Consider the following 25,919-nt stretch of genomic DNA (forward strand, 5'->3'; position numbering starts at 1 on the left):
TGAAGGCCTACAGATGAGCCAGGTGGCCTTTGTGCCAGGCTCGGAGCTCATGGAAAAGCGGACTCACTGGTCCTCACTAAATCTCTATCTCCACATCTGTCAATCCAGGCTGTGTGTCAGTTCGTGGTTTTCAAACTTTTGTCATTATTGCTGTTATCATAAGATCATTTGAGATCACTGCTCCAGAAAACATGATAAAAGCGGCAGCTTCGATGAAGTCCTCAAGCCCCCTGATGTGTCCACAATCTGGCCAATGGACCGTAGGCGGGGGGAGGCGTGCTGCAGCCCCTCGCCACGTGGAGACAAAGTGGAGTAATTAAGACACAGTTAACTGTTATCTCAAAGAATCTCAAAGTGGATCATAGATGTGGATACAAAGTTAAAAGAATAAATCCTCTAGGAGGGTACAGAGTCTACGTTGGGGTAGGCAGAGATTTCTCAGACAGGACACAGCAAGCACTAACCATAAAAGATAAAATAGTAAGTTGGACTTTATAAAATATAAAACCTTCAACTCTACTCTTCAAATGAAAGGGAAGCCACAGATAGAAATATTGTGTGTGTGTGTGTGTGTGTGTGCATACATATATATGTGTACAAGATATTTGTGTATATACATATGTACGTATGTACATATATGTATATGCATGTGTGTAGACACCACATAGGTACATATACGTGTGTGTACATCTATTTGTATCCATACACATATACGAAAAATAAACTGTTAAAATGGCTAGAATTTGAAAGACTGACACTATCAAGTGCTGGTGAGGACGTGGAGCAGCTGGAACGCCCACACCCAGTGGGCGGGAATGTGAGCTGGTGCAGCCCTTTGGGTAACAGTGTGGCAGCTTCTTATAAAGTTAACAGCTATCACTCCATCCGATGCAGCCAGTGTGCTGCCACCTCCGTTACCCAAGAGGAATGGAGCACGACCACACAGAGACTCACATAAATGTTCACAAATGTTCACGTCTCCTTGTGACGGTCCCAAACCAGCAACGACCCAAACGTCCATCAGCAGGGGATGGATAAACAACGTCCGGTCTGTCCACACGCTGGAACACCACTTAACAGTAAAAAGGACGGAACCAGTGATACATGCAACACCTGGATGAGTCTCCACATAATTATGCCGATGAAAGAAGCCAGGCACACTGTGTGACCTTTCGTAGGAAATTCTAGAAAATGCAAAGTAACCCACAGTGACAGAAAGCCGGCCATCAGCTGCCTGAGGCGCAGAGAGCGGGAAGGTTGCTCTGCAAAGGGCCTGGAGGGTCTTCTGGTGACAGAAACGCTCTGTGTGTTAGTTCTGGTGGTGGCCACATCACACAGGTCGGTATGTCGTCAAAGCTCGTTGAACTACATTACGCTGGGTGCGTTTTACTGTTTGTCAGTCACAGCTCGGCAGGCTGATTTGGTCTGGGCTGTGCTGTTCCTGTGGGGGTCTCACATGCCCTGTGCCCCGCATAGACTTTGGTCCTCAATCCAGTGGGGCCTGGGAGCCCTGGGCCTCTCACTTGACCCCTGGCTTGCTGGAAGGGGACACACTCCATGAAGGAAAAAAGATACCTTCCCTTCAGATTTAACAAAAAACAAAACAAAACGAAAAACCTGCAGGCAAGTGGGCTTGCCTGTAGTCCACGAACTTCCTCTACCACACAGCCTTTCAAAGACGAAAGGGACAGAACACTCTGGCCAGCCGGGCTTCCTCAGGGATGCTTAAGTCCTTTCTATTTTTTACAGAAATCACATTCAAATAAGTGAAATAATGATCATTAAGGAGGAGCGAGTCAAACTGAGACCCCGGGAATTCCCCAAGAGTTGCACATGTTCGCTCACGCTCTCGGCCCGCCCAGCCCTCTCTTCCTCCTTCCCTCCGCACCCCTCCACTGGCCTCCCAGCTGCACAGCCCTGCGCCCACATTCCAGATCCCTGGGTGCCTGTTCTCTCCTCTAAGCCTGGACAGTAGCCCACAGAGCCAGGCCGTGGGAACCTTAGGGGGCCCTGGAAGCACTCTCCACCCTGGTTATGTTCTTGCAGGGGACCCCTCACCAAGGTCAAGGGTCATGCACAGGGTGGCTGTGTGCCCTGGCCCTGACCACAGAAACCCAATAGGCCAACACATTCTCTTCCGCCCCAAACAAGTCAGTTCCTCTTAAGTCAGATTCGGTTCCTGCCTCTGAGATGAGCCTCATCTCGGGCCTGGAACTTCCCTCACAGCCTGTCCACACTGTCCCCATGCCCCCACCCACAGAAGCCGGTCTCATTCCTGAGCTACCTGATTTCTGCACGCCCAGAAGGACTTGCTCCTGAAAGCAGGGTATGCACTAGCAGACATGACCCATGGCCCAGCAGCAGAAGCGCTACCAGCTCTGGGTGACAGCAACCCACAGAGGCACCCAGGCAGCGTTACTAAAGGTCTGCTCTCTCCTGTGGGAGGAGTCAGCGTTTGCAAGCCCAGCACTGAGACCAGCAACCTGCTGCACTGATGCTTCTTCCCTCGTGGACAGCTGCCCTCCGGGGTCCCGCTGTGTCCACAGCATGCTCACGGCTGCCTGGCGCTCTGCTCAGTGGCCCTTGTGGGGGTTCTGTTTGCATAGCCCTAAGAAGTAGATTGCATTGTCCTGTGCGCCACCTGGAAAACAAGAAAGTCAGCTCTGTGCGGTCACTGTCCACTGTCACGGGATGAGGAAGCTGCAAGGCAGGGACCAATCCCAGGTGTGCCTGACACCAGAGGCCACCTGCTTAGGCCACGTGCTTTGTGCGTGGGGCCTTCTGGGCTTGGCTGCAGCTTGCATCAGCAAGGACTCACGCAGACACTTGGTCTGCAGCGCTCACTGCTTCAGGCTATACCTGGACCCTCCCCCGAGGGACCGGGAGAAAAAAGAATCTCAGAGCCCACAAGTGCCCACCACTCGGATGTGTGAATGTGGCTCGGGGATATGCCAAAGCACACTCAGCCTTGCCACACCCAACAGGAGCAGACGCATCCAGTGTCAACATCCTGTGACACACCCCAGCAGCTGCGCCCATCCACAGAAATGTTGACAGAGCAGGTGGTGAGGCCCAGAGGGTCCCTTCACACGCGGCCACGCTGGCCTCTTCATCTGTGGGATGGGAGATGGGAGATGGATGGTGAGCAGACCAGTGAGCCTGGCTGGGACCTGCCCTCGCGCCCACAAGGTCTCCGAGCAGCCCCTGCGCCAGGCCCCCAATCCGGACCTGAAGGTCCTAGGGTAACAATAATGATGATAACACTATGCCACGGGCCAGAAGGAGCACTGAGCAGCTGACCACGGGCTATTCGCTGGGGAGCCTCACAGGCCGGGCTCAGGGCTCCCGGTGTCGCATGCATCCTGATGGGCCCCACAGGAGCGGGCCACCAAGTTGGGGAGCCAAGATACACACGCCTCAAGTTCTTCCTAGTTTACAAGACTGCGTCCCACTCAGCAACCTGAGATTCCCCTTAGTCTTCTCCACAGCAAACACCACAGAGCCCGGGCCCTGTTCTCAGGCGTGGTGACCAGGGGCACAAGCCAGGGAGCGAGAGGCCCAGCAGGGACGTCCCCTGGGAGTTGCTGAGCTTTTCTCTCTCAGGGGTGTGTGGTCTGATTGGCCTTCCTGTCACAGCCGCTTCACAGCTCCTCAGTCCCCGGGAGTCACAGCTTGAGACGTGGGACGGTGTAACTCTGTTCTCAAGCCAGCAGCCCTAACTGCCCAAACAGGAGCCGTTTGCTGGGGCCTCCTCCCCACGACCGGCCATGAGGCTGCCGCACTAAAGCAACACTGGACGCTGTCATTCCCAGGCCATGGAAACACATCCTGAGTCTCCCAGGGGTTCCCGTGGATGGGACTCCAACGGCCCGCCCTGCGTCCTCCCCTCACTGCACTCGCCCGCGCCCCGGACCTGGTCCTGCACAAGGAGCCACTGTCCGTCTCTCGGCACCTCCCCCGGACGGTCGGTTTTCTTTTCCTGGTGGTAAAACACACAACATTCACCAGCGTAACCACTTTTAAGTGTACAGTTCATTCACGTCGTGTGGCCATCACCACCATCGTGTCTGGAAACATCCATCTCCCCACACTGAAACTCTGCCCACCACCCACTGCCTGTCTCTACGAATCTGACTGCTCTGCGGGCCTCGTGTAAGGAATTGTACAGCGTTTGTCCTCTTCTGCCCGACCTGTTTCCTGAGCACGATGGCCTGAAGCTTCATGTCAAACCGTGTGTCAGAAGACCCTTCCTCTTTTGGGCTGAATAACACTCCCTGTGAGAATGGACCATGTTTGTTACCCAGTTATCAGTCAATGGACACGTGGGCGGCTTCCACCCCTTGGCTATTGTGAAAAGCGCTGCCGTGAATGTGTGTGTGCAAGCGTTTGCTCAGCTCCCTGCTTTCAATTCCTCTGGGTCTGTGCCCCGCAGGATTGCTGGACAATCTGTTGATTTTGTGTCACTTAAGGAACAGCCGTCCGTTCCCCACCAGGGCTCCAATTCCTCCACCATTTTTGGTGCTGGCTATCCTAACAGGTGTGAAGAGGTCGAGGAACACCTTCTATAACCAAAAACTATTTGCCAGGTGCAGAAGGACGATGCTTTGTTCTTTCGGCAGCCGCATCTGCTCTACTGCGAGAAAGTGGCAAAGCCAATGTTCAGAGACCAGGAAATAGTCTGGCTATGAGACTTTTTTAAATCCTTGATTTATGAGCGGATTCAGAGAACATGGTGAAGGAAAGAGTGAATGGAGCTCTGGGAAGGAAGAACCAGCTACAAAGAAACCTGGGTGTCAAGACGCTCAGCGGATTAGCAGAGCCTGCCCCCACCCTGAAAGGAGCGTGGGAACCAGCAGGCCGGGCGCACACCCCAATGCAAGCCTCTGGCCGCCCCTCCCGTGCCGCCCACCACCACTGGGCAAGGGGGGCGAGGGGTGTTACACCTGCTGTTGGGTTGCTGAGTTGTTGGCAGTGAGGCTGAATGCAGCAGTTGGCACCAGACCCTCTCCTTTAAAACCTGAAATGCCTCAGCCATAAAGAAGAATGAAATCTTACCATTTGCAGATATGGATGGAACTAGAGAACATTTGCTAAGTGAAATAAGTCAGACGGAGAAAGACAAATACCATATGATCTCACTTATATGTGTGGACTCTAAAGAATATAATAAATGAGCAAGCTAATCAGAAACAGTCTCAGAGACATAGAGGAAAAACTGAGGGTTGCTAGATGGGGGGTGGAGACGAGAGAGAAGGGGAAGGGATTAGAAAGCACAGTCGTGAACCACAAGATGGCCTCGGGGATAGGAAAGACAGTTCGGGGAATATAATTAGTAACAAACATTTGGTAGGGTATCTGATGGACACTTGTCTCGTTAGGGAGACCACCTCAGGGATGATGTAGATGTCTGACCACTGCACCGTACACCTGAAGCTGAACAATAATGAATGCCAACTACAATTTTATATACATACAGTCACGGGATGTGGAGTACAGCATAGGGAACAGAGTCAATGGGATTGTAACAGCTACGTATACACCATGTCAGAGGGGCAGTAGGTTGGGGGAGGGGGATTATCACTTTGTGAGGGGTGTAAATGTCTAACTAGCACACTGTTTTGTACACCGGAAATTAACTAAAACCGCCACCTGCCCTGCCAATGCACCTGGACGACGTGCCCTCTTAGTGAAGCGGCTCGGAAGGAAGGCACTCCACAGAGATGAACTGAGGGAAAAAGCCGACGTTTTTTTTTTCCCCCCAATATTTTATTTAAATATTAAATTAAAAAACAGACATCCACTAATCATTTGGCGTACATTTCTCATGTTAACATAAGAAATAAAATAATTAACTCAGTTACAGTAAAAAACAAAGCCCACCCACAGACACCTAGCTCAGACGCGAGTGCCTCTCAACAGGCTATTGCATCCGTCCGAGCAGAGCGCTGTGGGGAGACGCAGGAAACACACCACGCACGCCTGAAAACAAGACACACAACTGGACTTACGGCAACAAGAAAGAAACTGTGAAAGGATAAAGTGCTTGTCATGTTCTGAGGCCTTTGATCTCTGGCGTTAGAACAGCCGTGTGAGAGGGGACCGGGCTCTAGTGGGCCGCGTGCTGCCTCCGTGGGCAGGGGCTCGGCCTCGCTCTGCCCCAACCTTCCTCACCAGTCAGCGGGAGCCTCTGGTGGTGCCTGCGGCCAGGCGGCCAGGCCAGTCCATTGCCCAACCCTTGAAGCAGCCAGTGCAGGAGGGACAGCAGCAGCGAGCTCGGCAAACGCAGCTGCAGGGGCCGCCCACCTGCCCACCCTCCAGAAAAGCGGGCCATCTTTGGCTTTGACGAATGCCCACTTTCCCCTGTGGTTACCTGTGTAATACTGAAGGGTGTAAGAACCAAGTGAACGGAAGGCACCTGGAGGTAAAGGGCCGTGCTGACCGGTGCAGGGGTGTGCAGGGACGACCCTCCTTTCCCTCCAGGGGCCTCTAACCCACGAGCCACCACCTGAGTCTACCTGCCAGGTAAAGACGCACCTTGTCTCCCTCCTCTATGGACCTGGTGTCAGCGCCTTGCAATGTTACCAGAGGGGAATTTAAATTGGGAACACAAAGGTGTAGTAAAAAATATAAAAAATAAGTAGTGTCTATTTGTCTCCTATTTATATACATATACAGTATTTGCTTTAAAAAAAAAGGAGCAAAGCTTGAACAATACTGACCTGACCTGTCATTTCACTTCCGTGAACGAAAGCCTAACCAGGGGCCTGGGTAAGGTCAGGCTGTCCGTGGGCTGCCACCCAGCGGGAGCAGGCCCGCCACTGGTGTGACACTTTCCCCTCTGCTCCTCCCAGGCCCAGGTCTCCATATTGCACATTCCCCAGTCAGCTGTTCTTTTTGGACCCTGATAATGAAATGCATAAAAACTTAATTAGCAGCGGAAATCAGACGGGCAGCAGGAGGAAACTCCTCTGGCTGAGCAAGTGCCCGGCTGGAGTGCCCCGCAGCCAGCCCGCCCGCCCTTTTGAGGTTCTTCCGAAGAATCCTGGAAACCAACTGTTGAGCAGTTTATAAAACTTCTCATCTAAAAAAGACGGTGTAATGATCCTGGGGGTTCTGACTTCGGGGAGAGAAGTCCGAAAATTGGTAGATTATCTTCTCCTGGGCTGGCCTTAGAGCTTTTTAAAAACTGATACATAAAGCAGAACGTTCACAGCTTACATTTGAAGCCTAAGTGTTTCCGGAAGTGGATAACTGTTAACTAAAAAAAAAAACGATACCACTCAACGCGCACACACGCACACACATGGGTGGAGACATGCCTACTCGTGTGCACGCACAGGGCTCACACCGTGTTTTGCCCAATGCAATGCTCGTGATCTGACGTGCCCGTGGACCAGGGAGTCACTGGGCCCCTCCTGCCACCAGTGGCTCCAAGCCAATTGGCTGAGCCGGCCTCATCCATCGCTCACCTGCTCCCCTCCCCCGCCACGACACACCCTCATTATTTTTCTTTAGAAACGGTCCAGTGCCGACTCATGTTAGCAGCCCCTCAGTGCAAGGAGAAAATGAAACCAAATATAAACTAAAAAGCCAAAACACCAACGTATTGCTTGTTTTGCTTCTCAGAAGTTATTGGCTTTGAGTCCGGAAACGTCTTCACATACTCAGGTTATTGCTTCGAGGAGTCCGCGGCCCATTCGGGGCGGAGGGCAGCGACCCATGTCCCTCACTGCACCAGGACGAAGGTGCCCAGCTGGCCGGCGGTCAGATCCTCCATCTCGCAGTCCCCCTGAGGCAGCCCCATGGGGCTGAAACCTGGGGGCAGCATGGCAAAGTGTGGCTGCAGGGGCTTGGTGGCGGGGAGGGGGACCGAGGCCGTGCTGATGCGCAGGTGGGCGTCCAGGAGCTGGGCTGCCGAGGCCACCGGGGAGACCCCAGCCTGGACGACGTGGGGCGGCAGCAGCGAGCAATGCCCCAGCCCCAGCTCCTTCTGGAGTCCTGACACAAGGAGGGCACCGTCGCAGGGGGCCAGGACCAGAGGGGCCGGCGGCGGCTGGGGGGCCTGCGGGCAGCTGGGCAGGCCTGCCGGGTGGTGCTGTAACTGGAGCAACCTGGAGGGAGACGAGGGAACGGGGAAGGCACAGGTCACTACTGGCTCTGCTTGCTGCTTCTGGCATGTTCCACCCGGCCAGGCTCAGACACTATCGGTGTCCACGCCCCGTGAAACTGCTGGCTGAAGCTGCTTAGAACACGCAGTGCTGTGTGACTAATCCCCTGAGCAATTCCTGACATTTCCATTCTCCGTCGTGCTTTTGTGTCAGCTCAGAGATGCCAACCAGATGTGACATTTTTACTCACTGCCCCCGTCCATCCCCCTTACAGGCTTCAAAGTGACAAAACCTGACGGCTCCCCACCTCTGCCACCATCTGCGGGGAACAAGGCCGCACAGGTCTGCCCTTGGGGGCAGGGAAGAGTGCTCATCTGACTCCATGGAGAAGGGGGAGCTTAAGAGGAAACCCCCTCATGCAGGTGCCTGCGCCGAGCGGGCGTACCTCTGTTGGTGCAGCACCTCTTCCAGCAGGCCTCTGCCCTCGCGGCTGCCAGCCCCACTGCCGTGCACGCCCAGGCTCTGTGCAGGCAGCTGGAAGGCACTCAGGCCACCCCGCGTGGCCCGGCTGGCGGACGGCTGGCACACCTGGCGAGCCAGCCCCTTGATCTTGTTCAGCCCCAGAAACCCTTTGGTCCTTGCGTTCTTCCTCAGCTGCTGCCGAAAGGCTTTCAGGCCTGGGGGGAGATTGAGGAAGAAGCCTATGGACCTGGGCCCGCAGTGCAGGCTTTCCACAGGGGTGGGGTGGGTGGGCAGGAGGGAGGAGGCACGGGCAACGCAGAGGTGATAGACACGAGGACTCGTATGCTTTCCTGCAGGGCTCGGGGTGCTTGCTGGGCATCCAACCACTTTTGACAAACCACCCATCCCTCCCTAAGGCTGGGAAGTCTTCTTCTTTTCGGGTTTGTTTTGGGGCAGTAGTTCCAACTCCAAACAGGCATGCGCCTGAGCAGACAATAGACCCTTCATGGAAGAAGGCTGCGATCAGTGCCACAGGACCAGGGAGGGGGTGAGACACCCCGCAAGCCCTGGGTGGGAGGCAGATGCCCAGGCAGCTAAGGAGGGGATCCCTCCCTGACCCCATCACTTCTGCAGGCAGGAGCTGCTGCCTGGTATCCGAGTGTCTTGGGCCACTAGAGGCCGATGACTGTCCCCGAGACCAGGCTGTCCAGAATGGGGGCAGCACTGCAGCCTCCCCACGGAGCACTGCTGCTCTACCCAGACCTGGCTAGAGGATGGGGGAACCCCTGTCATCAAGGACAAAGTGATGCCTTCCAGGGCCTGGGGAAGGTGGAAGCGAGACCGAAAGGGGAAGTCACCTTGAGTGAGCGAGGTATCTGAAGCCCTCCGGCCTTCCTGGAAGCTGACGGGGAGTAGGGCGGCTCCTCCCAGGGCCCCCTGAGCCTGCAGCACTGGGGTGGCAGACTGGGCCCCCAGCAGTGGCGAGGCCAGTCTGAGTGGGGAGCAGGTGCCCACCAGCCCCTGAGCAGCCAAGCGTCCACTGAGCCCCCCAGGGCTATCGCCCGCTGAGGTAAGACAGCTGTCAGAGCTGGTGCCTTCGGAAGGACTCGTTGGGGAGGAGGAGGAAATGACGATACCTGCAGACGGAGAGGGGTGTTCTTGAGGGGGCTCCCCACACTCCCCACAGCCGACACAACCCAAGGCGCCGCCAGTTTTCACAGGAGAAGAACCAGCTCTGGCCCCTCCGCACGCCCCCTGCAGCGACACTAAGCCCCCAAGGCAACCCTCACGGCGCGCTGACAGGGGCAGATAGCTATGCTGGGGGTGTGGCAGTCTGTGACGGCCAGAGGCCACCAGAACTGGGGAGGCTTGACAGTCGGCTGCAGCTGATCCGGGCGCCGACCCAGGACACAGAGGGGCCCAGGATGAGGACCTGCCCTCCCGGCACAGTCCCCACCACCAAACCACCACAGGAGTGTCTAAGTGTAACCCTTGTGGCCTTTGGGGTTAAACCAATGGCGGAGCTGGGAAATGTAACCACAAGAGGTGGATAAGCAGAACGGGTGTGTTTGGCATCAGCCCTGCGCAGCCCTGACTATAACCCCGCTCAGCGGCCACGTGCCTGCCCACGCAACACTTACATGGAGTGGCGCATGGGGAGAGGGTGGAGACCTCGGCCAGCGTGTGCCTCCGGCCCGTACTGCCGGGCAGGGGCCTCTGTGCCTCCCGCTCCGCCTCCGCGCCCGGCCGGACCTCCTCGCTGATGGCCGTGTCCAGCGGGCTGCTGGGGGAGGCCGAGCGATGCCGGAACACTCCACTGCAGTTGGCATCCATGGGGAAGAGCAAGGGCTGTGCAGGACGGACACAAACCAGTGAGCCTGGGGCTCCGTGAGAGCCGGTGCAGGGTCGTCACTGTGGCCAGGAACCAGACGAGCCCCACCCCCGATGCCACACAGAGCAGATGCTCACGCACCTGGAGCGAGCTGTGCAGGTCACAGTCCATTTCGACCTGCCCCAAGGTCTGGGGCTGCGGGCAGAGCAGGGAGGACCGGAAAGCGTCACTGGGGAGGCCTTCCTGAGGCACCTGTGGGTCGGCAGACGAGGACGGGGCCATCAGGCAGCTGGCTCTGGGGACAACTGCGACATCGCGAGAAAAGACCATGCTGGCTTGCTCTGGCATTAACAGGTGGCAGCCACTAGCTGCCTAGGCTCAGGACACGTGCGCTCTCCCTGAGGCCACGCTGGTTGAAGGTGACCAAGAGGAGCATGGAGAGGCCAGCATGAGGGACAGTCAGGAACAAGCTGCCACACGACAGACCTGACCCCCTACAGAGCATCAGTACCCCGCCTTCTCCTTGCAGCTTCTGAGCCAAGGCTCACGGGGGAACCCCGTCAGGGCTTAATGGGTAGTGTGTGCTGGGACCTGGGGGCCAGCAGGCTCATTCTGCGTCGCACCCGCCAGCATGTCTGAGCAAGGGATCCCTAACCTGGGGACGCAATCCAAGGCAGAGTCAAGGGTGGGGCTTTAGAAGGAGCCCCCTCACCTCCAGGCAGCTGTGATCAGAGCTTCTGGGCCTCTGCGGCCGGGCCAGGCGGGGCCGGGACGCCTGTGGGGGACTGCGGTACTCCTTCAGCCGCTCCAGGAGGAGGTAATAAATAGCCGCAAAGTGGTTATAGCTGCTGTTCTGCAGGGACTGTGACAGGCAGAGAAGCGGGTCAGAGCCAGGCCAGAGAAGATGGCGGAGAAGCAGGGCTCCCGCGTGCAGGTGGCGCCTTGGGACATCTCCTCGAGTTGCTGAGGCTCCCTGACGGGGCCATTCCCAGGGTTATTCTTGGGTGGCCGAGAATATCTTTTAGAGGTGTGGACAAGCTGGCCCTTAAATTAGCCCATGTTCCCATTTTAGCCTGACTGGAGAGCGCCTGCTTTTCTGATATGGCCACGCCTGCCCCCAGGAAAGCCTCTCCCGTCGAGGCCAGGCACAGGGAGGGCGGTGCGCTCACCTCCACGGTCCTCTGCCGGTCCACGCCGAGGGTCTGCATGATGCCCAGCACTTGCTCGTCGTAGTCGCCCAGGTTGGAGCTATAGCTGAGCGCAGGGCAGGCAGGCGGCGGGCAGGGATGGGCTTGCATCCACCGGTGCTGCCGGATCTGGGCCAGGGTGATGCGCTTGCCAGGCTCCACCACCAGCATACGCCGGATCAGCGTCTCACAGTCTAGGGGCGGGGCAGGCACACTGAGACCCGGGGGGGCGGGTGGGGCGGCGGCACGCTCCCCCACGGCCCACCCGGTCCCACGGCAGCCCCGCAGGGGATGAGGCTCCCATGATGCGGGGAAACGGACAAATGACCATCCTAAAGGGTGCTGGCCTGTGCCATCGGCTCAGACCTGCCACCAGACAGAGCCCCCCCACTGAGGGACGGGCCTCTGTGGGGACACAGTCCTCCCAAGTGGTCCCCGCAGAGACCACTTAGACTCCCCATTCTGCTGTGGCCACACATGTTAGTGGCCAGTGGGTCACACGTCTTTACTGAATGGAGAAAAGCACGTGTGCAGAGTGGGTGAGACACAGGGCCGGGGCACTGGGCAGGGACTCCAGGGACCAGGCCGTCAGCCGGCCCTCCAGGAGACACGCTGGCAGGAAGGGACCTGCCAGGCCCGTAAGTAGGGCACTGAAAACACAGCCCGTGGGTTGGGTTTCTCTCGCAGGTAAACACCCCGCGTAATACGGGCCTGACTCACAGAGCCGATGGCAGACTCAGAAGACAGTCCAGCAGGCATTTCCGGAAAGGCACGCGTCCTCCCCCTCCTCCTCCAAAACTCCCAGCGCGCGCCCCGCCCACCCCGCTCAGCAGGCTCAGCGCACACCTCACACCTACCTCGAGACATGAAGAAGGGGATGCGGAACCGGCCCTCCAGCACCCGCTGCCTCAGAGCTGGCAGGCTGGGCCCGTCGAAGGGGAGGGACCCGCAGACGAGGACGTACAGCACGACTCCCAGGCTCTGCCAACGACCACACAGCACAGTCAGCGCCAGCTTGCCCTCACTGGTTAGCATCTAACACGCAGTGCACACGCGGCTCCTACCCAGATGTCCAGCTGGGGGCCTTCGTACTCCTTCCCCTCGAAGACTTCTGGGGCTGCGTACGGGGGGCTCCCACACCACGTGGACAGAGGCTCTCCTGACTTGTAGAAATTCCCAAATCCAAAGTCTGAGAGACAAAGAAACAGGAGATGAAGCTACGGTGCAAATGGCAGGGGCCGTGGTTTCAGAGGTGCGCGTACAAAGAGCACACGCCGCCGCCCCACCCCACCAGGACGGTACTTCCGGGGTGTAGCGGGACCCCCTACCTGCCAGCTTGATGTCCATGTTGCCATCCAGCAGGAGGTTCTCGGTCTTGAGGTCCCGGTGCACAATGTGATGGCTGTGGCAGTACTCCACGGCCGACAGAATCTGCCAAAACTTCTTCCGTGCTTCATCCTCGCTTAGGTGTCCATTGGAAGTCAAGTAATCTGAGGAGCGACAAAACAAAGCTCCAGCTCCCAAATCTGCTAGTCCGGCCCCTGTCTCGGGCACACTGAAGAATGCTGTAGAACTGTAAAGCAGGTACACCCCAACATGAGACGAGCAGTACCCGCTAAGTCAGTAGTACCATTTGCCGTCAACAGATACTAAAACTAAGTGTGGCTTACCGAACATTTCTCCATTTTTTGCAAATTCGGTGACAATATAAAGCATATCCTTTGTTTCCATAACCTACAAAAATAAAGGCATGACATTTAACCACACAAAAAGGAAGCGTACCAATGGTATAAACATTCCCCCTGAACCCCAGTAAACTGTTAACTTCTCCGGGATGAGTACCTTCATAATTTTTGGAAAGAAAAGAAAAACTTCGACAGTAAGGAAAGAAATAAGGGGATTCCTATTCAAAAAAAGAATTTAAAAAATCAGAAGTCAATTCCTCACTAGGCTGCCTATCCTGATATTTCTTTGCTCTAAAAAAAAAAAGGTTTAGAATTCTCCTGTATCATAGGAAATAAATATAAATACAAATGTAAAATAAATATTAAAAAAATAATAATAACTCACTTTGCCTCACCCCCTAGAGGACTCTGGAGGCTACGGAAGTAAAAACGACTTCGAGAGTTCTGCTATGGCTTTCTTCTAGAAGCCGAGAGTGCAACAGATGATTCCAGCCAAAGGCCAGCACAGCTGAATCACAGATAGCAAATACTACACCCCACCCCCCGCCGCCACCCACCATGCGTTAGTGACATCATTAATTAGGCCACGAGAAGCCAGCTTTGCCAGGTGAGCTACAACAGTCTGCTCTTTGTACTGCAATCTGCTCAGCAGTGTCAACGGCAACAGTCGATGTCAAGTACACCTTAAAGATTCCCTTATTGACCGAGAGTTTTATTTCACTTTGAAAAAAATGTTTTAAGGAGTTTAAAATATAACTGAAAAACAAAGAAAAATTCAGATCTTTGGTAGCGAAAGAAGTGTAATTACTATCTGTGTATTTTAAACTAGTTCTGAGGGAGGCAGAGAGATAATAGATTCTTGCAGAAAAAGACTCCTTCAGGTTTCAGAATTACTCCTTTAAAAAAGGTACTTGGAAAACAACTGCTTTGAGCTGTAAATCTAGAAAGAAACCTGAACACCAAGCAGTTTGGCTGGAATTTTCACTGCCCTTGTGCTCAATGTGTATAACAGAGTGGTGAGTAAGACAACCATGGTTCACCCCATTTCTCAATGAAAAAAGTGACAGAGAAAGAATGAAAGCCAATGTGTTTTAAGTTTAAAAAAAAACCCACAAGGAAGGAGTTCAGTGCCTCACCAAGGTTCTGGGCCTGGGCTAGCTGGATGAAAATCAGACACCAGCACCAAAACCGGGCTAATCACCATCTTTGCTGTCCCACTGCATCGTGTGTCTCCAAATGGTTAAAGCAGCCCACAGAGCAATGAGAAAATTCACCCCGGAAAAGACCGAACTTGGATCCCGTGGGCCAGGGATCGCTAACTGGGTTAGTCCACACAATGGGCCAGCGGGGAAGCCATGCCCTGGCTCATCCTTCCAGCACAGCCAGAAACAGACAGGGGTCAGCCCACTCCTGCGGAAACAGGCACATTTCTCAGGCACTGACATCAGTGACCGGGGAGGAAACTTCTCCAGACGGCAACTTACAAATGACAACAGAAACAAAACACGAACCAGAGAGCACCTGACGTGACTGCTGCACTAACAGCCCTGAGAAAACTGTCACTCTGGAAACACAGCCCCGACGACTCCACTTCTGCCTTCATTTTAACAGAGATGAGCCTTGCGTGGGATCATTTCAACTACCGTCCCGTTCTACCTCACTGTACACCTAGCCCTGCCAACAGCACAAATACACACACTGTCCCACATTCATTTCAGACTCTCAGGGTTTTGTGAGAGTCATCAAAAGGAACCTCTAGCCAACACAACTGGACATAACATCGAGCATTTGCAAAGAACTTATTCTCCTGAACGAGGCTGGATTTCATCTTTACAGAAGTGGTCAGCTAAGTAAGAGATCGCTTTGCTGTCCTAATTAAACCAGCACTTATTTTCCAAAGACGCAAGTTATTTGTTTCAACGGAACAAAAATAAAGGCCCAAAACAAACCAAAAGACGGACAGGATGAGGCCTGTTCTCAACATGGATAAAATGACAACCTCCTTGCTCTCACCAGGGTAAAAGTATTCTCATCTCTCCATTTTTGACGGAAGAGTTTTAAAAGGGGAAGACAAGTGCTTCCTGCTGCCTTTGCAAAGATAAATTAATGAAAACTAGTAAGAGCAGCTGGTTTGTAAGTTTAATAATTATCTGCAGAGGCGGAAGTGTCTAGTTTCACTTGAATATGTCCTACCCTAAATGCCTGACTTGCGGCAATACACAGATCTGCTTGTTTGTCTTCATAGTAAGAGTAACACTGACCTCAACACATTCAACACTGCACAAATTACAATACTAAATAAAATGTTCATGAAGCAATTATGACCCAAAAGCAAGAAAATAACTCTTAATACCTCTGCACCACTTACAGAAATTAATCTATTGACCTTATACAACCAACTCCTGGACTCCCACATACACATAAAGAGAAGAGCAACCTTCCGGAACTGCACACTTAGGTTGTCGGAAATAAGAAATAACACACTTGCCAGAAGTCACAGGGAAAGGCAAACTTGAGCTTACCTGATAAAGCTTTATGATATGAGGATGATTCAGAAGCTTCATGATCTGAACCTCACGGTATATTTTCTCCAAATTGCTTGAATCTAGGCGTGTTTTATCGATTATTTTTATTGCAACCTACAGATTTTTAAAAGAAAAAGGATATTTTGTTTTTTTAAAAAAACCAAACCTCTCACTTAACCTAATTTTCGTTTTTTGCAGGGGAATTTCTAAAACACTTTATATCTCCAAGAGGTCACAAAAAGTTGGGGGGGGGGGACCAGTCATCATTAATACTATCCTTTAATACTTGGTCTTTATCCTTTCATGTTCATACACATTATGCAGAATCATAACATAAAGAGTTTCTTTTCTTTACCAGACTAAAATCTGCCAGGGTTTAGACCTTACGATGATAGCTAGACCCTACAGACAGGGATCCCACCCGGCTGGCTGCGCCCAGGCCGGGTCCACCCCGGGTCGGTCCTGCCACCCCACGCACCTGCGTTTTGGTGACTCGATGCCGGGCCAGCTTCACCACCGCGAAATTGCCCTTGCCCAGGGTCCGCTCAATGTCGTAAAAGCCCACCCGGAGGGGCTTCTGCTGGCCCTGGCCGGCGCCCGCTGGGGCCGCGCTGAACTCAGACATGATCACCATGGCTCCGGGCACCTACGGACGCCGGGAGCGCTCAGCGCCTGACCCCGACCCCACACCGCCCCACCGCCGTGGGCCGACCCGTCCCGATTCGTCCCGACCCCTCCGCGGGGCGCGCGGACCCGCTCCTACACCCGCCCCCCGCCGCCCGAGGTCGGCTCCACTCCGGTCCCCGGGACCCGCTAAGCCCCGCGGGGCGTGTGGACCCGCCCCCGCCGCCAGGCTCCATCCGAACCCGCGGAGCGTGGACGCCGTCCGCGGTCGGTTCCGTCCGAACCCTGGAGTCCCTCACCCCGCGGGGCGCCTGGACCCGCTCCCGCCGCCCCCACCGCTCGCGGTCGGCTCTGTCCGGAACCCCCGACCCCAGGCCAGCGGGGCGTGAACCCGCTCCCGCCGCCCCAAAACAAAAGGGAGCTGGCGACCGAGGGACGAGCGGCGTCCCGGCCCCGACCCCCACGCGCGCACCCGCGGGGCCACCGGAGACCCGAGCTCCGCCTGCTGCCTCACCTCCGCCACCCCCGGGGGTCCGAGGCCGGGACGCCGCTCGCCCCGCAGCCCCCGCCGACCGCTCGGTCGCTCGCGCTGCTCGGCTGCCTGCTGCTCCGGTCGCCTCTGCCGCCGCCAGCCGGGCCGCGCCGCATGTCAGCTCTGAGGCCGCGCGGCGCAACCCGCCGCACGCGCCACCGCCCCGCCCCGCCCCGGCCCCGCCCAGCCCCGCCCCGTCCCCGCCCCCGGCCTGGTCCGGCCCCGCCCCCAGCCCTCCTCCGCCAGCCCCGCCCCGCCGTCGCGCTGGATTGATACATCCCCATTGACGTCGCTTTGACGCCAGAGCGACGCGCGGCCCAGCGCCAAGCGGAGGGAGAGCGGGAGATCGGGCCGTTGCCAAGAGACTGGCGGCTCTGACGCGCGCGCTGATGAGGCCGTTGCCCTGGCTACCGCGGGGCGGTGACGTCAGAGGCGCCGGGCGCCTAAGGCCCGCGGAGGTCCGCCCGCGCCCGTGTTCCCGCCGGCGCGCGCCCCCTACCGGATGCTGTGGACGCTGCACACCCATTAATCCTTGTGTTTCCTGGGCGCACTTTCCGCCTGCACACTCTCGCACGGCCTCCTTGGTGCGTGCCCCCTCTTCTCGCACCCACCCAAAAGGCTTGGGTCTAGGGCGGTTCCGAAAATCCTGGAAATGCAGCACAGCTGGGTCCTGTTTGGACCCCTACTCCACGGTCCTGGTTATCGGGGTACAGGTTCCATCTATCCCCCAATTTCGTTCTGAAGTGATCAGCCTTGAAGCCTCTATAAGGAAAAGTAGCAGGTGGGGTTAGGGAAACTTGACAGACTCGCTGAATGGGCCATACAGCGGTGCCACGTGACAGCACGCCGGCTCCCACACCCCAAATTGGGTCGCCCCTTCCCAGAGAGGGGCTGCCCACTGCCCGGGACCCTCTGCAGTGACACACCCCAGGACCTTGGGGCCACCCAACTTTGATTACTCTTGTTCTGTGTGAATCTCTATTGTTCAGCAAGTTAGAGACAAACCCAGGAAAATTGGTGAGCATCTCTGGCAACTGAGCACAGGGGCATGGGGGGGGGGGTACATCCCCCGCGGGCCCGCAGACCCCAGGGTGCTGCAGACCCCGGCAGCTGGAGTGGAACCCAGGGACTGGGGCTGGCCCTGCCAGTTCTCCTTCAGATACGCTGTCAGAAGCCAGCTGATGGTGGAAGGAGGTCTGTGTCCTTTATGATGGATTTACTTTGGAACCTAGCAGGGTGGAGAGAGGAAGAAGGGCTGAAGTGGGCTTGTTGCCAGAGGGCCAGGTGGAAGTGGACTCCGCCCACCAAGGCCTTCAGGTTCTCAGGTTCTTGGGACCAGAATACTGGGAAGACCAGTTGGCAATACCCTCAATTCAGCACGTGATGGGTCTTTTTCTTGTGGGTTCATCCGACAAATGTCCACTGAACACAGTCCAGGCGCTCTGTCCCAGACAGAGGAAAGGACCCTGTCCTTGGGGGAATGGCCCCTCCTGGCAGGGCCAATGGGTAGGGTCAACAGTGGAACAGTGGGCGAGGACTTCACCCCTTGGCGAGAGTACACACTTTGCAGGCCTCATGGCTTTTGTTACTTTTATCCCACCTGGCCCACCTTCTGTTTCCCCAGAGCTGCAGGGCAGCGGTGGGGCAGGACCTGTGCCCCTCAGGAGTGAGGTCCTGGTGGCCTCACCTGCACTAGAGGGGAGAAGGGGACAGGATGAAAATGGCAGCAGGGGACAATTTCTGTTGGCATCACTGCTCACTTTATATTCTTTATGCCTTATCAAAAAAAAATAAACATTTTCTAAACAAACAAACAAAAAATTTTCTAAGGGAAGACACAGGGTATGGCGACCGGTATTTTTTAAACATTAAGAAGGCAGCAGTTTGGGAATTTCAATTCTGCGTCCAGCCTAGCTTCATTTTTCCTTCTGCTGGATGAAAGTGCCACTTCACAGAAGGAGAGTTAAGTGGAATGGACGCAAAACGGGGCAACATGGTGGGGGGGGGCTGCGTGTGTGCGTGGGCAGTTGCCTGGAGCCGTGACTGGCTTGGCCATGGCACCGGGGGGACTCAGACGTGCTCCATCGCCAGCGGGACCAACTATTTCCCAATCACCCCCTCCCTGGCCAGTGGTTTGTGGGTCAGTTTATTTGAAAAGGCCTTTCAAAGACGCTAATAGTCCCAGAGTTTTCCTTAGTCTTCCAAAAGTGCCCTCATTATCTGTCCCAAGTTCTCCAGTGAGAATTTGTAGGAATATTTCTACTTCCTTCCAGCTAAATAGTTTACAACCGCTTTTCTCTCCTTCTGGGGTCCCTCTAATCTACCTGTTCCTAGGAGAGTAAGACGCAGAGTAAACACACCAGAGACCTGAATGCACTCAACTGCTGTCCTTTATTCTGTGACTTAAGAGCTTTCAGGCTCCTGGGCCCCCCTCCCGCCCACATACCGAAGGGCAAGCCCAAGCCTTTTGAAAAGTGTGAGGTGTTTGCAAACACCTGGCCGGCTGTTTAGAAACAGTTTGTCCCCACTGCTTAAAAACTGCAGCCAAAAGAGCTGGAACTGCCTCCCCAGAGAGGGTCGCTGGACCCAGGTGCACTTGACCTGACCCTTCCTGAACAGCCGTGCGCGGGCTATGGCCATTCCCCGGCCCCTGGCGGGAGGCTGCTCTTGACGAATGCAGGCAGGGCAGAGGAAGAGGCTGACCTCTAATGGTGTCAGCTCGCCCAGTGGGCTCCCGGTACCGTGGTGAATCTGCCCCCACGGACGTCTGCTGGAGTTGAGTGTCTCTGGTTGTTGTTTGCATCCTTGGCCCCTGGAAGCTGTACTTCCTTCCAGAATCCTTGATTTCTTTTCAGATTTCTAGTCTCTACGCTTTGCACACGTTTCGAGGGGGAAAAAGTAGATTGCATGAACATCTACAGCCGTAATCAAATTATTCAGGAAAGTGTGCACGTAACCTGATAGAGGAAATACTCTCAAAGTCGGTGAGAACGCTCCCTCCCTTTTGTCTATCATTGCAGCTTTGGGAGAAACAGTAAGTCAGTTTTCTTTTCCATTTGGAATTTCTTTAGCCCCTCTTGCAATTGCAGTGTTCTGGATTTCATCTTACCATTTTTAGAGTGTGAGCCTGGAGACCCCATCAACAGGAGGTGGGTCTTTAATACTCACAGGTTCCTGGCCAGGCACCCAAAGACACTGAGAGTGGGCAGCCTATAAAATCCTCCAAATCAATCAATCAATATGGAGGGCCAGGCTGGAAGGCAGCACGGACACAGATGAGAGTGAGCCAGCCCGTGCCACGTGTGCTCTAAACCTACTCCTCTCTGTAACTAAATGTGGCGGGACAGCAGGCCCCTTTCACGATGACTTCCCCATCACCAAGAGTAAGACAAGGTGCTTTTCTTTGTTGACACTCTCCTCCTAGAAACCCAAGGCCTTCTCTGTCCCCTTGGCTGTGTTTCATCCGGTTTTGCCCAGTTTATTTACAGCGGCATCAGCCCGACGATTTCAGGTCAAGTTCGGCTGACTGGCAGCATCCTCGGACCTCAGGGGTGGCTCCGGTGCCTTCTGCCACCTGCTGTGTTTGCAGAGCTTGACACAGACACGCTCAATAGACACGTGTGCACTTGTCAGGGAATTGCAGCACATAACGTGGGGTCCTGCAGGTGGGAGGAAAGCGCTAACCCTCAGTGGACGGCCCAGACGTTCACAGGTTGTCAGGAGCCCAGGGGAACCGGCCAGCCAGACACCAGCCAGCGTTGGCACCACCCAATGGAGCACCTACTGTGCCATCATCTCCTGCGCCCGCTGCTCCTGGGTGCGTTTGCTCTGTGACTGCCTCGGTGATGCCCACAGCCCTCAGTCCAGGCCCGGGGGAATCCTGGTCCTGGGGACATTGGGACTGGGGTGGGGGACCTGGGGGGTCTGGAGAGGCAGCCACAGGACAGGCAGGGCAGAATTCCAACATTTTGGCTTTCACACACACACACACCAACAGAAACTTCTTATTCATGGACTACTGGCCCTTCCAACTGCAAAGTTCTAGGGTTTCTACTTCCCATGTCTGTTTCTGTCACAGTGAGCAGCCACTGATGGACTGATGGGGTGCCTGATATCACAGCAGGTCGGTAGTGGGTACCGTGCCTGAGGACCCAAGAGGACGTAAGGTGTCTGTCTCCTGAACCCATGTTCTGAAGACAGCTGTGTTAAAGGAAGCTGGGGGTGGAGCTGCAGGATGGAGCCAGGTGAGCAGCAGTGACTCATCAAGGGCCCAGAATAGATGCATCAGTACTTAGTGTGGGAGCTCCTTTCAGAAAAGCAGCATTAGGAAACCAGGTGGGGTGTGGTCACTTGTCCTGCCTGCAGCCCCAGAGCAAACCAGCTGGAAACCTCAGGCGGAAGGAGCACGGTGCTTAACATGCCAGTTGTCCACTGTTTTACTGGTGGTGCCACGCAACCAGGGAGAAAAGTTTCAGCTCCTTTCACATCACAGAGCGGAATCCTCTGCGTTGCTCTGGCCTCATGCAGACCTGGGAACAGGGCCAGGGGCCCCAGTGTGGGGCCCGGGGCTGGCCACATCCTTTATTCTGGGCTTTCCTCAGGGGCTACACAGAGCACCCCGATTCCTTCTGGGAGATGCTAGACTTCTGTGTGGTGGCTCTCATTGTCTCCAGGGCATCCACTGGCATCAGGCACAATAAACTATATGTTTTCTATACTATTCAATCATTCAAAAAATATGTGAGTTTCTACTCTTCACAGGAACTTTGCAAGAACTGCGCCAGGCAGTGAAAGTAAGCATGGGACTGCCTTGAATTGTGACAGACAGATACTCTAGTAGGGACAAAGAGGGATGGGACAGCGCAGGTCCCAAGGGCATGCTGAGGGAATCACCACCAGGTGTCCACCCAGGCTCATGCAGCACCTACTGTGTGCCGCAACGTGGGAAGGGAACAGACAAGATGCCTTCTCTCAAGGGTTGTCATCTAGTTAAGGAGACAGACAATAAAGACGTGGACAATGAGTAAGACGGTCTCAGAAGGCAGGAACTGAAAGAAAGGAAATAAATGAGGCTGATGGAATAGAGTGGCTTGTCAGGGAAAGTGACCTTACGTGGGGACTCCTGCTGTTTCCCCGGAGAGAAGGCAGAGGGCGTGGACACAGGGCGTGAGGTGTGGTGGGTTGGCTCAGGGAGAAGAAGAGGAGAGAAGAGACGGGACCAGCTCCGAGACTGGGGAAATAGTCAACATTGTCCAGTGTCCACGGGCAACTTATTGCCTAAATGGCTGTGTGATTTTTCTCTGGAGGTGCTTGGGTGCGGATGGTGTGATAGTGGGCATCTGGGCTTCACCAGGGTTAGGGCTCTGCCAGGAGAGGGTGGTGATGGGCGGACAAGGGGCTGGGGGTGTCGGCCTGGCAGGGAACCTGGTCCAGAGCGACACTTCCATCATGGGAGGTCCTGGCGGCTCAGGAAGTTTAAGCGGTTTGTCAAGTCCAGACCTTGGTGGAGACGCAAGGGATGCCCCCCACCACGTCACCCCCACCCCGGTTCCTCCGCAGGGTTAAGGGAGGAACTGGCAATGACGGGGAGGCTGGGACATGACTCTCTCTGAGGCTTCTAGATGGATAACTTTCAGCGGCATTAAGTGGGAACGAGATGAAACGCTCCCTCAGCAGAATGGTCTCTTCTTATAAAGCACTTTGTTTTTCTCCGTATACAAATCAGTAGGAAACGTTCAGTAAAAAATGTAGAAAGTATGTAAAGGTGAAAACAGGAAGCACAGGTAAGGAAGCACAGGTAAGCATGGTGCTCCCCACAGTCTTTCCCGGGACGTGATTACGTCCCGCCTTTTCCCCAGCCGCACTGAGGAAGCGTCTTGCCATGTCATTAAGCGGTCATTAGACTCCTGAGTTTTAGTCCTCTGCCTGGAATTCCATTATGGGAGTGGCTGTCCCGTCCCGGTTAACCCCTCCTCGTCCTCCTCCTCCGAGCCAGCCGATGTCTTGGTCACTCGGAGCGGCCTCTCCTCCCGGGTTGTCCAGAAGACTTGCTTCTCTGACAGCATCTGGGTCAAGGCAGGACAGCTGGCCCAGCCCGTTCAGGACAGCACAGCCCCTGAGGAAGGGGGTGGGCTCTGGGGGCCAGGAGTGGAGTCTCAGACACGGAGGGGCTCCCAGATGCCCCTGGCTAGCACAGAAGAGTGCCTCATACCCTGTTGCCAAGGTGACGCAGAGGTCTCTGATGGCCCAGAAGGACACGCCGTACCTCCTTGCTCAGCGTCCAGCTTTTCAGTACAGTCTGCAAAGGTGTTCTCATTCTTTCTGACCTAGTTTCCATGGCTTTCGGTATTGTTGTTATTTGTTTTAAAAGACACACACACACAGATTTACGTCATAAGGAGGCAAAGACAGCATCATCATCAACTAATAAAAACGACCATGAATTAGTCCCCAGGGCAAGCGCCCTGTAATAACAGGGACATTGTGACAACTAATGAGCCATGCGATGATAGAGGACGTGGGACAAAGTGGGACAGAGCCCGGGGGCACTAGCACACCCTCATCAAGCTGGCATCTCCACGGTGGTCCCTGCTAAACCAGAAAGAACAAAAGTTTGGGGGGATGGGGAGGGAAGTACACTTTTCTTGTACAGCACAGCTCAATTAAAAACTGCTTAGAACAAGGTGTGAGGAATAAGGTGGGCAGGGCCTCTTGGGACCAGCTGGACCAGGAAGAAGGTCCAACCAGCCCTGCCTCAGGGCCAGGAGTCTCTGGGTCACTTCAAGGCCTGGAAACAAATTTCTAGAACCTTCTTCTCACAAAGAAACCACAGATGCAAAATCAGCAGGTCAGGTTCAGGACCTGGGCCACTAAGACGGGAAACACAGACCTCTCAGATCCCCAAACCTGTTCTCAGAGCCGGTGTTCAGGTGCACAGAGGATGGGGTGGGCCATCTCGGGTATCCTTTGGCAATGTCCCACAGCAGACGTGAGATGTTATGTGCTAATGCAATGTGATGGGATCTATACAGCATCCAAAAGAAACCTAAACAATCAGGAAGCACAGAGGCCGGGGCTTGCCCAGCCCTCTGCAGTGCTGCTTCCATCTAGACAGAGGAGATCTCGGGCCCTCTCAGGAAGCCCACGCTCTGCCGTGCCTGTAGGTACCACGCAGAGTCCCAGCTAACTTCAGAACACTGTGGAGAGATCCGTGTTCCCTCGTTACCCATGGCCGGCGGCCCAGAGCTGGCTCCCAGGACCTAGGACTGTCAGGAGCCGCTGGCCAGTGAAGGAAGCTGGGCTTTGTCAACTCTGAGGCTGGCTTACAGCCCAGCTTCCACTGTCTTAGCCCTCTGTTCCTGGGGGCTCCACCCACGGTCTCCTCTCCATCACCATTAGAAAGCCACGTCCACAAAACCACCCATCAAGATGGCTGTTATTTTTTAAAAAATGAAAATAACAAGTGTGGACAAGGATGTGGAGAAGTTGGCTGTGCCCTGTTGGTTGGAATGTAAAATGGTGCAGCCATGCTGGAAAACAGTGTGGAGGTCCCTCAAAAACTTCAACATGAGCTACCCTACGACGCAGCGACCCCACTTTTGGACAGTGACCCAAGAGAAGTGAAAGCAGAGACTTGAACACGTACTTGCACACCTGTTCACCCAGCTGTATTCACTGCAGCCAGAGAGGGAAACAACCCAGGTGTCCATCGGCAGGAATGGAGAAACAAATGTGGTCCGTCCATACAACGGGCTATTGCTCAGCCTTAAAAAGGAAAGACACTCTGACACCTGCTGTAACTGCCAGTCCCAAAAGGACACATAGCCCATTGAGTGCACGATTACATGAGATTCCGAGAATGGTCAAATTCAGAGACATCAGAACAGTGGTTGCAGGGGGTAGGGAGGAGGAGCTAGTGTTTCATGGGGACAGAGTCTCTGGTCGGCGTGACGTAGAAGTTCTGAGATGGATGGTGGTAAACAGTAGACAGCAATGTGAATGAACTTAATGCCACAGAACTGGCCATTTAAAAGTGGTTAAAATGGTACATTTTATGTTATATATATTTTACCATAATAAAAACAATTTTTAAAAGCCTGGTACAAGGGTCCAGCAAGAGCCTAAAGCACCACAGGACCACCTGGCAGCCCCCCACCGCCGCCCTTAGAAACCAGAGGCCACCTCTCGGACCAGACAGACCGGGCGGGTGCTCTCTGCGTGGACGTTGGCTGGCTGTGCAGCCTGCCTGCCGGCTCTGAACCTAACACACGGTGGGTATGTCCAATCTGAGGGCTGGAACCCACAGAGCTGCAGAAAGACCAACCACTGGGGCGGCCAGCTTGGAGTTGGGGCTTTGACACATGGTCTTTTACTTCTATTGTCAGTTACATCTGTGCCTCATGGTCACGTTCTCGTGCAAAAGTCAAATGGGACAGGTAAACCCAAAGCCCTTCCCTCCACCCCAGGTAATATGCTTCTTTCAGAGGAGAGCCGGCACTCACACTGGTTAGGGAACAGAAATGTGGGTGGTGTGGGTGCCCGTGTGTGTGCATGTGTGTGAGTGTGTGTGCATGTCTGTATGTGTGTGCCCGTGTGTGTGTGGGGGGGTGCCTGTGTGTGCATGTGTGTGTGCGTGTGTGTGCATGTGTGGTGGTGCCTCTGTGTGTGTGCATGTGGGGGGGCTGCCGTGTGTGCCCGTGTGTGTGCATGTGTGTGTCTGTGTGTGTGTGCGTGCGCGTGTGTGTTGTGTGCCCGTGTGTGTGCGTGGGGGGGCTGCTGTGTGTGTGCGTGTGTGTGCCTGTGTGTGTGCCTGTGTGTGTGCCCATGTGCATGTGTGTGGGTCCCTGTGGGGGGGAGGGCGCTGCCGTGTGTGTTGCCTATGTGCATGTGTGTGTCTGTAGTGTGTGTGTGTGGGCTGCCGTGTGTGTGTTGCCAAGTGTGTGCCTGTGTGTGTGTGTGTGGTGTA

At 55.0% G+C, this 25,919-nt stretch overlaps 1 protein-coding gene across 1 annotated transcript; it reads right to left on the minus strand.

The window, feature by feature from the left end:
• Positions 1 to 5,720: 5,720 nt before the first annotated feature.
• On the minus strand, positions 5,721 to 17,076 carry SIK1 (salt inducible kinase 1). The gene is made up of 14 exons (XM_033087228.1): positions 16,937 to 17,076; positions 16,277 to 16,444; positions 15,796 to 15,912; positions 13,259 to 13,322; positions 12,917 to 13,078; positions 12,653 to 12,777; positions 12,446 to 12,569; positions 11,571 to 11,782; positions 11,114 to 11,263; positions 10,543 to 10,653; positions 10,211 to 10,418; positions 9,428 to 9,706; positions 8,554 to 8,785; positions 5,721 to 8,111 (listed from the first exon to the last, which is right to left on the minus strand). The coding sequence occupies exons 2-14, from the start codon at positions 16,430 to 16,432 to the stop codon at positions 7,727 to 7,729; spliced, it is 2,325 nt and encodes a 774-aa protein (XP_032943119.1). The 5' UTR covers positions 16,433 to 16,444; positions 16,937 to 17,076; the 3' UTR covers positions 5,721 to 7,726.
• Between the last annotated feature and the right edge of the window lie 8,843 nt (positions 17,077 to 25,919).

This window comes from Rhinolophus ferrumequinum, chromosome 2, assembly GCF_004115265.2.
Source record: "Rhinolophus ferrumequinum isolate MPI-CBG mRhiFer1 chromosome 2, mRhiFer1_v1.p, whole genome shotgun sequence".
Taxonomy (NCBI): Eukaryota; Metazoa; Chordata; class Mammalia; order Chiroptera; family Rhinolophidae; genus Rhinolophus; species Rhinolophus ferrumequinum.

Excerpts from the sequence above, each read along its gene's own strand:
- SIK1 (XM_033087228.1), bottom strand. The coding sequence starts at position 16,432 with ATGGTGATCATGTCTGAGTTCAGCGCGGCCCCAGCGGGCGCCGGCCAG. Across the intron at positions 11,783-12,445 it reads CCCCTTCTTCATGTCTCGAG|ACTGTGAGACGCTGATCCGG; the intron begins GTAGGTGTGAGG and ends CCCCGCCCCTAG. Across the intron at positions 11,264-11,570 it reads ACCGGCAGAGGACCGTGGAG|TCCCTGCAGAACAGCAGCTA; the intron begins GTGAGCGCACCG and ends TGCCTGTCACAG.